The sequence below is a fragment of the Meriones unguiculatus genome, chromosome 5, assembly GCF_030254825.1.
Source record: "Meriones unguiculatus strain TT.TT164.6M chromosome 5, Bangor_MerUng_6.1, whole genome shotgun sequence".
Classification (NCBI taxonomy): domain Eukaryota; kingdom Metazoa; phylum Chordata; class Mammalia; order Rodentia; family Muridae; genus Meriones; species Meriones unguiculatus.
The window spans coordinates 17,957,399-17,968,718 of NC_083353.1; the positions used below are offsets into that span (position 1 = coordinate 17,957,399).

The 11,320-nt window shown below is 40.9% G+C and overlaps 1 gene segment (V, D, J or C); it reads right to left on the bottom strand.

Moving 5' to 3' along the window:
• Window positions 1-2,374: 2,374 nt before the first annotated feature.
• LOC132654374 (immunoglobulin kappa variable 3-15-like) lies at window positions 2,375-3,035 on the bottom strand. The segment is given in 2 exon segments: window positions 2,375-2,787; window positions 2,972-3,035. Coding segments are annotated over 2 exon segments (468 nt in total).
• Window positions 3,036-11,320: the final 8,285 nt, after the last annotated feature.

Here is an 11,320-nt window from a genome sequence, read left to right on the forward strand (position 1 = left end):
ACAAATCCTGGCACAGAGGGCACAGCAGAGACTGATGAACAACCAAGGACCATACGTGAAGAGGACATAGACATCATCACCTGAAGCAGCCTACAGGTAGCACAGATTCCATGTAGGCTACATAGTAAGGAGATCAGAGCTGTCTCTGACATTGACTCTGTTCTTTGATCACTTCCCTCTGATAGGGTGCATTGCTAGGCCAAAGAGAAAGAAAATGCAGGCAGTCCTAATGAGACTTGATATTCTGGAGTCAGATAGTAGGGGAGGAGGGCTCCCTCTTTCTGAAACATATGGGATAGGAATAAGGGAGAAGAGACAGGTAGATTGAGATCAGATGGATTTGAGGGAGGGCGCTACAATTGGGATGAAAAGTGAACAAATCATAAAAGGTAAATTTAAATTTTAAAAACACCAGATTGCTAGACACGCAAGAAAGAATTTTGGGTCTTGAAGACAAGGCAGATGAAGTAGCTATCTCAATGATTGCACTGTGTCTACAACAATATTCAGACACAAAATATGGAAGAAACCTGATACATTAACAAAAGACCAACCTTATTAATAGTATGGATAGAGGAAACAATCAGGTCAAGAGCACAGACGATACATTCAACAATATCTTAGAAGAATGTTTCTCTAATCTAAACAATAAAATAGCTGTCAAGCATTGTACGAGATCCACACAAAATACCAAGTAGACTGAAACAGAAAAGAAGTTTTCCACAACATATAGCAATCAAAACACTCAACATGTAGTGGGGGGAAGGGTGATTAAAGGATTCAAGCAGACAAGACAAACTCACATATAGAGAAGGGCCATTAAAACACCACCTGATTTCTCAGTGAAGACTGTAAAATAAAGGTCCTGTAAGGATATCCTACAAACTCTGATAGTAGGTTCAGACAACACTACTATATTCCAAAAACCTATCAACAACAATAGACTGAGGAAGAAAAAAACATTTCACAGTGACATGAACCTTCAGATGTAAGGGACAGGAACGGTGAGATGTCAAGTGGAAGAAGAACAGAAGGAGGAATTAAGAAGACAACATGAATGCTTGCATAAGTTGATGATTATGTCAAGCAAGTTTATTATAAAGTGTAGCATATTCTATACTATCTGAAGGGAGGTGATGGATCAAGGTGAATAGAGAGCTAAATCAGATACTGTTGGCAAAGAAAACACAGGATGCCTCAGTCACAGCTGCCCTAGGACTGATATCCATGGCCCTTCAGGGGAGAAAGCCCAATTCTCAAGGACTGAATCCTTAACTCCTTCAATGCTCAGGCTCCATGTTCACAGTGGACCTTGCCAAGACTACCTTGGACAACAACAGGGAACTAATATTCTCTTTGTCTTTTCTTGAGGGCTTCTGAGAGGCAGAAGAAGTCTTTCTGCCTCTTAACATGCTCCCTGTTAATTTTTAAAATTTTTTTCGACCATTTTTGTAGCAGGTTTATTTATTTATTTGTTGATAGGGGAGGTCCTCCTCCCCTTCCCTGTGACCCTAGGTTTTCAGGTCTAATCAGGACTGGCTGCATTGTCCTCCTTTGTGGCCTATCAAGGCTTCTCCACCCTTGGGGTGAGGTGATGAAAGAACCAGCCACTGAGTTCATATCAGAGACAGTCCCTCTTCCCATTACTAGGATACCCACTTGGATACTGAGCTACCATGGTCTACATCTGAGTAGGGGTTCTAGGTTATATCAATAAATGGCCCTTGGTTGGAGTGTCAGTCTCAGAAAAGACTCTTGTGAGCATATTCTTTTGTTCTGTTGCTCTCCTTGTGGAGATCCTGTCCTTTCCAGGTCTTACTATCTCCCCCATCTTTCATAAGATATATTTGAATAGCAATGAGAATCCAAGATCCCATAAACCAGCAAACATGTCCTAATATTTTCAAAGTTTAATTAGCATAAATATTCTCAGCATAATATTCAATGAATGTTGACGGTTGTTAAAGGGATTTAACTCTTGCAGCTGGTATTATAAATCTTTGGCCAACTCTGAAAGAATTGAATGCAAAATGAGCACTAACCAGTTCAATACTAAGTTGCTGGGGATTCTTAAATCTAAACTAATAAACTCATGGTGCTGCATATTTGTAAATGATTTTAAATTTTATCCTATTTCTGTATAGATTCATTGTAGCCTAAAGGCTTAACATGGAGATACCTAAAGCCAGCATGACACTGTAAAGTTCACTAATGTGTCTTGCTTGTACTGTATCCTCTAGGTGCAACAGCCCAACTTCTAAATCTCTCAACTTAGCTTCTCACTCTTTATATAAATATACCTATGTTTGCCAAAACTATAAAAGAATGAAGGCTATCTCTGGATTAATTTACTGCTGAATACAGGATCAATTAGTCATGCATAGAAAATCTCAGGCAGAAGGGGGAAGTGTGCAGCCCAAGGGCTGTGTGTGCTGCAGGCAGCTGGTGAGACTCTCAATGAGGTTTTTGTTAGAGGCTGAAGCACTGTGAGAGGATAGCTGTTATGCTGCTGACAATAATAAACTGCCATGTCATCATCCTGCACACTGCTGATGGTGAAAGTAAAATCCGTCCCAGATCTACTGCCTGTGAACCGATCAGGGACCCCAGTGTGCCGAGTGGATGTATCGTAGATTAGCAGTTTAGGAGGCTGCCCTGATTTCTGTTGAAACCAAGCTACATACTTATGTACATTCTGACTAGACTTGCAACTTAAGGTGATCCTGTCTCCTACAGACGTGGACATGAATTCAGGAGACTGGGTCATCACAATGTTCCCTTCAGCACCTGCAACCAGAAATAGACAATGAGTATTCACATATACACAAAATAAATTCCTAATACAAATGTTAGGATATAAAATGCCTTTTATAATGGCATTGCCTGAATACAATTGGATTCCAATAGTAAATAGCTGTTTCTCTACAAATGAATTATATTGTTGATATACTAATATTCTTTAATGTCTCACCAGACATCCAGAGCAGCAGGAATAGGAAGACTTGGGCCTCTGACTCCATCTTCATGCCCCTGTCTGTCTGATGCTTCAGTTTCACTACAAAGGTCTGGTTTATAAAATGTGGACAGCTGGGCTGGCTTGTAGAGAACTATGCAAAGTAGTTATCAAATAGGAGGCTAAATAGCCTGGGTATTTCGTTGTGAGAGTATCCAGGTTAAATCTACAACCAAAAATATCATCACAGTGATTAGGTAATCACTGGAGGAAAAGTCAACATAAAACTTCAAGGACCAATTATAGCTCTCAAACCACAAATATCAAGATGCACTCATGACAAACTTCTGTTAAAAATAAAAAAAAATATGCTAAGTAACTTCTACAGAAATAATACTAGAAAAACCTTTGATTTCATTTCTGAGGAAACAATATCATGATCAACAGCACCAGAAAGAAACTTGGGAAGGGGAAAAGAAGAAAGGAAAGAAAGAAGAGGAAAGTGAAGAGGAGGTGAGAGAAAGGAAAGAAAGGATAGGATGGAGAGAAGAAAAGGTAAATCTAGATTGGGGAGGGATGGTAAAATATGGAGAGGAGAGAAGTAAAGTAGAAGATAAAAGAGAATAAATAGTATAACAGAAAGGTTTAGGGGTAGAGTGTCAGGTCAGTGGTTACAAGAATTTGTTTCTCTTTTAAATGACTCACTTTTGATTCCAAGCAATTGTTTGATAATTCTCAGCCATATATAATTTCCTTTATGGCACCCACATGGTACACCTACATACATACATTCTTATCTAAATACATGCGTAGAGTTGGAGCACTAAGCTTCTCTACTCAAGCTACTACTAGGTCTGCCACCTACATTCCACTATCATAGATTCTAATTCTCTGAAAGGCCCAATGAACACTTTCCTTAAAACTTGCTTTACTTGTGTTGTTTATCACAGCAGGAAAAATAAATAAGAACAAGGGATAATCCATCAAGAAGATATTATACCTATAAGAACATACACACAAAACAAGAACAATTGTATCTTGACTATAATACTGCCATGGTTTCCTGTATCCATTGCTCCAAAAGTCCTTGATTAATTTTTTCCAAGGGAGGAATACATAGATGAGATTAGTTATCATATTGTTTACATGGGGGCTTTGGTTTCCCCTTCATAAATAAATTTACTCATAAGTATGAGTAAATTTAAATTTTATGAGATAAAAGCCTGGAAGGTAGAGTCTATCAACATACAATCTTATTTCTGTAGGACAGAGTGAGGTTTCTGTGTCTCTACAGTTTGAGAGAAGATAGGGAAAATTCAGAGTGGTATGTGACCCATGACAAAGAGGCAGAAGTAGATATATGGCTTAGAAACAAAACTATTACCTGTACCTTCTCATTTATAAATCTTTTTTCATTTTTTTATTTTAATTTTATCAATTACACTTTATTCATTTTGTATCCCCCTGTGACGCCCTCACTCCTCCCCTCCCAATCCCACCATTCCTCCTCCTTCTCCACACATGCCCTTTCCTAAGTCCACTGATAAGGGAGGTCTTCCTCTCCTTCCTTCTGATCCTAGTTTATCAGATCTTATCAGAAGTAGCTGCACTGTCTTCCTCTGTAGTCTGGTAAGGTTGCTCCCCCTCATAGAAAGTTGAGTAAAGAGCAAGCCAATCAATTCATGTCAGAGACAGCCCATGTTCCCAGTACTATGGAACCCACTTGAACACTGAACTACCACGGGCTACATCTTTGGAGGGGTTCTAGGTTATCTCCAGTAATGGTTGGAGTTCAGTCTCAGAAAAGACCCTTGTGCTCAGATTTTTTTGGTTCTGTTGCTCTCCTTGTGGAGCTCCTGTCCTCTCCAGGTCTTATCATTTCCTACTTCTTTCATGTATTTCCCTGGACTCTGCCCAAAAGTTGGCCATAAATCTCAGCATCTGCTTTTATACGCTGCAGGGTAGAGCTTTTCAGAGGCCCTATGTGGCAGGCATCTGTACTGTTCCCTGTTTTCTTCTTCTTCTGATGTCCATCCTCTCTGCCATTCTGTATGGGGTTTGAACATTTAGCCAGAGTCTTCCTTTTTGATTAGTTTCTTTAGGTGTACAGATTTTAGTAGGTGTATCCTATATTATTTATCTAATATCCACTTATGATAGAGTATATATCCTGTGTGCCTTTTTGCTTCTGGAATACCTCACTTAGGATGATCTTTTCCAGGTCCCACCATTTACCTGGAAATTTCATAATTTTCTTGTTTTTTTATTGTTGAATAACATTCCATTGTGTAGATGTACCACAATTTCTGTATCCATTCCTCAACTGAGGGGCATGTAGGCTGTTTCCAACTTCTGGCTATTTCAAATAAAGCTGCTACAAACATGGTTGAGCAAATGTCCTTATTGTGTACTTGAGCATCTTTTGGCTATATGCCTAGGGGTGGTATAGCTGGATCTTGGGGAAGCACTATTTCTAATTGTCTGAGAAATTGCCAGATTGATTTTTAAAGTGGCTGTACATATTGCTTTGCCTTTTGTTGGTTGCATTTTTACATTGGCCTCAATCCATCTGGCTATCTCAAGTGCTGTCTGTTAATTTTTGGTGCCTGCTGGGTCCTTGGGTAGGGATAATCCCCTTGGCAGGGATGTGAAGAAGATCTCCTCTGCTTTTTGGGTGTGGTCAACTGAATGGTGATTCTTCTCAGGAATTGTCACAGTTCACTTCAGGCACATGGACCTGTGTGGTAACTGTGGTGTTCAGGAAGGATCTGTTCTCATCAGGAGATGTCCTGGAGATGGCTTCCCTGCTGCTGGGTTTTTTGCTCTGAGTTTAGTGAGCTGCAGCTGCTGTTCTTAAGGTGTATTTTTTGGGTGCACCCTTCTTGAAGGACCAGGGATTCCCACAGTTTTGTCAGTTTAGCTAGGGATAACAAGTGGCACATTAGACCAGTATCTGAGGGCTGCTCTAATGGGTCTCAGGCATTTGTAGGTCTGAGGTTGCAGTTGTATGCCCCTGTACCCTATAAGTAATCAATGGCAGGTGAGTAGGGCACTCTTGCTTGCAGTAGAAGGCTAGAGCCTAGAGCCTGAGTTAACCCAGAAATTCTTCTGGTGCTGGATGTCCTGAGAGTTGGACCTGATGATCCCTCCCTATGGGGTTTCCTCCTGTCAGGGACACCCAGACTGTGCCTTGGGGACTACAATTCTTTCTGGATGGTGAGTAGAACCAGCAGGCACAGGCGTGTGTGTCTCCACCTTGCTGACAATTGGACATCTGGGCTTCTGCCGAATCTGTAACTTTTCCTGAAAACTTTTCAGGGGAGTGGTGGTGTCAGCTGAATATTCTAAGGTCAAACCTGCTGTTCCTCTCTCTGTAAGTCACCCGACAGAGAAATTCAGTCTTTGGATCCCTCTGGGCCACAGTTCTATCTGGGGTTGTTAGTCAGGCATGAAGGCCAGACTTTGTGTTGGCGCCTGTGTCCCAGGCTCTGGGCTGGCTGCTGCACACCTGCTGCACTTTTCCAAGGATTGTCTGGGTGACCTAAGGTTGGTCCCGATCATTTCCTGCACTGTGTTGGTCCTGATCATTTCCTGCACTGTGTTGGTCCTGATCATTTCCTGCACTGTGGGGTTTTCTTTCGACTGGAAATCCCAGTCTCTTGTGTTGTGAGGCCCACAGTTCAGTCTTTGACAGTGATCAAAGCATGTGACTCTGGGCTGGTGACCAAGCGCCTGGTGGAACCGGGACCTCTTTCATGGTTTAGCTGGGTGAGTTGAAGCTGATTGAATCCCACACCTTGGGCTATCCTCTCACCTGGGAAAAACTGTTTTAGGACCAAGGGTTCTGTCTGATGGTCACTGTGCATATCCTATTGTGCTGCAGGTCAGTAAGAGTGTCCTCCCAGCACTGCCATCTTGGATCCTTCCCATAAATCTTATAGTTTAAATATAATTATATAAACATGAACGCAGTTGTGGTAGAAGTGTAGAAGTAGAATTCAATGAGAGAAGGAAATGAGGTAAATGATACATGGAACAGAGAGAAAGAGGACAGTAATGGGTGTGTCTTATTTAGGATTACTATGGCTATTATAAAATATCATGAAGAAAAGCAACATAAAAGGATGGGAAATTTTATTCTTCTTACAATTCCAGGTAACAGTCCATCACTGAGGGAAGTCAGGACTGGGATCGAAACAGAAAATGTACCCAGAAGCAAAAGCTGAGCAGAGGGTATGGAGGAGTGCTGCTTACTGGAATCCTCCTGATGACTTGCTCGGGTTGCTTTGTTGAGGAACCCAGGGTCACCATCAATGGCTGCATCACCTACAATAGACTGGATCTTCACCCATCAATTACAAACTAAGAAAATGCCCTACAGGCTTGCCCAATGCCCAGTGGTATTAAGGCATTTTCTCAATTGAGGTTTGTCTCTTACAGATGATTCCAGTTTGTGCCAATTTGACATAAAATCTCATCAGTACTGGGTATACACATGGTTATGTAACATAATCTTGAAAGAAGATTGCTTTTATAAAATCCAACATTATGTGTAATGACTATAGGCCAATACAGTTAATTTTGCCACAGGTACAGCATAAGGAGCATAGTGGCTAGGCAGGTGCTCACCGAGTCTCCACTGCTGCCCGTGTGTGTTCTGTCCATATGCAGAATACATGGAGACTTTGATTTAGACAGGTGAATGTTCATCAGTTTCATTGTTTATTTATTAAGAGTCTGCCAAAATTTTGATGCATTCCTGCCTAGCTGAAGTATATATTTATATGACATAATTCCTCATGATTTGTGAAAGTACTTTTAGTTTTGCTAAATAACTCAGACAGAAACAAATATTATGCATATGCAATAGTTATTCATAGGTAATATTAGAAGTTCAATAAAGAAATATATGTTCATTACTGGAATATAATGACTATTTAAAGGATATGGGTGATTACTATTAAAAGAACATTTTTAATTGTTTCCAAACTACTTATTCTGCTAATAATCACAGCCATAAAAATGAGAATATTTTGTGTCAAATCATCTTAAAAATCATGCTATCAAGATAGGCAAAAGTAGTGGAAAATAATTATTTAATCTTGACTCAAAGTAATATCTCCCACAAAAGATTAAAGGACACATTGGCCCTTGGTCTCCTAGAACTTCAAGTCTAGTTGAGTAAGGCAACACTCACTGATCCTTGGACTGATGGGAGAGTGATTACCAGGCTCTTTGAAGATATAAAAGTTGTCTCTTTAGATGCTGGCTATCAGGCTGAGCTCTAAATGTGTCTGTATTACAGGCTAATGCTCTGAGAAAGAGACTGTAACAGCCCTTACATCTTTAGTCTGAATGCTGATGGTAGAGAAAGTGAACTATATCCTCGACCCAGGAGCAGCCAAGATGCCTGGGAATTAAACAGATGAACAAATGAGAAGCCTTTCTCTGCTTTTGGTGGAATCAAGCTAAATAGATGGTTGTAAGAGCTGTGTAGATACCACTGATTTTGCAGCAGATGGTAACACTCTATGCTGCAGACATGGCCAAGGAGGTTCTCTACTTCCACCTGTTTCTTTCACAAACTACTTCTCTCTAGTCTCCTCCAGAAGAAGCCTACAGTTCATAGCTCCTCCTAGAGGTAACCTATGGAAATAATGTTAGCTCCAAGCTGTGTTATAGTATGTTTTAATTTATGCACACAGTAATTGTGTATCTAGAATTCCAAAACTTGTAGTATATAGATGGGGCCATAAGTTCAAATCACTTCACGTCCCATTAAATTTTATTAGCAGGTTGTTTGTTGTTGGTGATACATATGATTTAAAAAAAATGTTTTGGCTGGCATTCTTATCTGTCTTCCTAAAATATTACCCCTATACTATCATTTGCCACATAGTGTGGTTTTAAGAGCCCACACCTCTGCCAATTTTGTTGACAGGTGCTTAAATCTCAGATTTTGGTATGTTGACAGATGAGAAACTGACATATGCCGGCAACCTGTGATGAATAGTTTATTTGACATAGAAAAAAAGCTAGACACCATATCAAATGAATGTATATACACACTCTTCTGTCTCTCATTGCATGGAATTCCATTAACATGCATATATGTTGTCATTCAAAGGAAGTTAATAATTACATTTCCTGTTCTTTAACATTGATAAGAAAGAAGCTAGTACTCTCAGTCAGACAAAAATACTAAGGCAATAGAAAATAAGATGAAGAGATGACTCAGAGGTTAAGAGCACTGGCTGCTCTTCCAGAGGTGCTAAGTTCAATTCCCAACAACGACATGTTGGCTCACAGCCATCTATAATGAGATCTGGTGTCTTCTTCTGGGCATGCAAATGTACATGCAGACAGACATTGTATTAATAATAAATAAATAAATATTTAAAAAACAAGAAAATAAGATGAAAAGTGATTGAGCTGGTGGGGTATGCAACAGAAATAAGGAGTTAGGAATGCTTTCTTAAGAAGCAGCTATTCGAGAGTAGGGCTGGTAGAAGACATTTGTCAGTTCAAAACTATAAAGTACAGGGCCTTACCTCTGCATAGGGCTCTGTGTTCATGAAATGCAGAAGGTCTTATATGCACAGGGCCTGAGAAAACTTGTCCTTTAAGAAACAGATAAAATATCCTGTGCATAGAAGATAACATATGTCTGAGACTACTGGATTTGGGAATTCTCTTGGTAACATTAAGGTTAATGCTAAGTGCAATGAGAGCTTGTGAGACAATGGTCACAGTGAGCACAAGTTTTCACCAAGTACATTTTTGTCAAAGTTGTGTTGACACACAAAGAAAGAGAAAATGTTAAGACTGTTTATCATTTTTGTGTAGAGATATGAAAGCTGCTGCTTCATACACTGGCTGACAGGCTGAGCTCTTAAAGGGGTTTGTATTATAGGCTGACACACTGAGGAGGTGACTACAGATGAACTTTTAGAAAGTAGTTCCCATCCTTATATGGAATACACTGAATGATATTAATGGCGATGACCAGAAATTCAAACGTGTTCAAGAAACTGTGTGTGAGTTAGGAGCAAGGAAAAACCTCCCATTCTTTATTTGTTTATTCATTTATTTTGTTTTGTTTTGTTTGCTGAATGGACATGGCATCAAACTACTTTCAATGTCCTTATATTTAAACACATAGAAACATGCTATTCTTAGCATCCATCTTAAAAGCCTCTTTTTACAGTAGAAAGTGGTTCAAACAGAAACTCACAATTTGTTAAATTGCAGAGAACATGTGACATAACTCCCGCCTTTTCTTAGTTGCATCTGAATCTCCAGCACCCATTCTTGAGATCCTGGATATCTCCCATCTTCCTTTAGATTACTCCAGACTCCAGAGACTGGTGGATCCACTCAACAGTAGGCTCTATGAACAAAGAGCCAAGGCTACAAACAAACAGATGTTTGGAGGGTAGGGTAAGAATACAACAAACAAAAACATCATGCCTTCACCAGAATCCCCAAATATCAATGGATATTCTAATGCAACTGAAATACAGTAAAATGATCTTGAATCTATGATTATGTATTTATTCGAGGCACATAAAGAGGACACAAACAAAACAATAGAGGCCATCATGGTCAGACAGGAAGTCACATTCAAACAGGTGAAGGAAATGAATAAAATCTTTCAAGACATGACAACTGAATTAGAATCAATAAAGAAAACACAAACTCAGGGGAGGGGCAAGATGGCGGTGCCAGGAAGACTCTCATTCTGAGCAGCAGCACAGCAGGATCAACACAGTGAACAGCAATCAGAACTCTCGGCCATAAAACACAGTCATTGTGTTTCCCAGGTGAGAGGATACCCCATGGTGGGGGATTCAATCAGCTTTTAACTCACCTGGCTAAACCGTGGAACAGATCCCGGTTCCACCAGACGCTTGGCTGCCGGCCGCCAGCCCCAGCCCCAGCCCAGAGCCACAAGCCAGTGTCTCTGGTCACGGTCCCAGACTGAACCTTGGGCACCACACTATCAGAGACTGGAATTTTCAGTCGAGAGATAACCCCAGGGTACAGGAAACGATTGGGACCGGCCTTAGGTCACCCAGACATCCCCTGGAAAAGACTCGGGCGGGTTCCACGGGCACCCCAGGAGCCAACCCGGAGCCAGAGCCTGGGACCCAGGTTCCGGCACAGAGCCCTGCCTGCCTGCGCGCCTGATTCGCAACCTGAGATAGAAAGGCGGGTCTGATCTCAGAGCACTCAGCTCACCCCAAACCTGAAAAGGTCCCCGGAAAATTACCCAGCTTAGGGAGCCACTCGGGCTCCCAAAAGCCGCAAAGGCAGACACAGGCAGTTTCTGCGCACCAGACAGCTGGCAGAGACTGAGCTGCCATC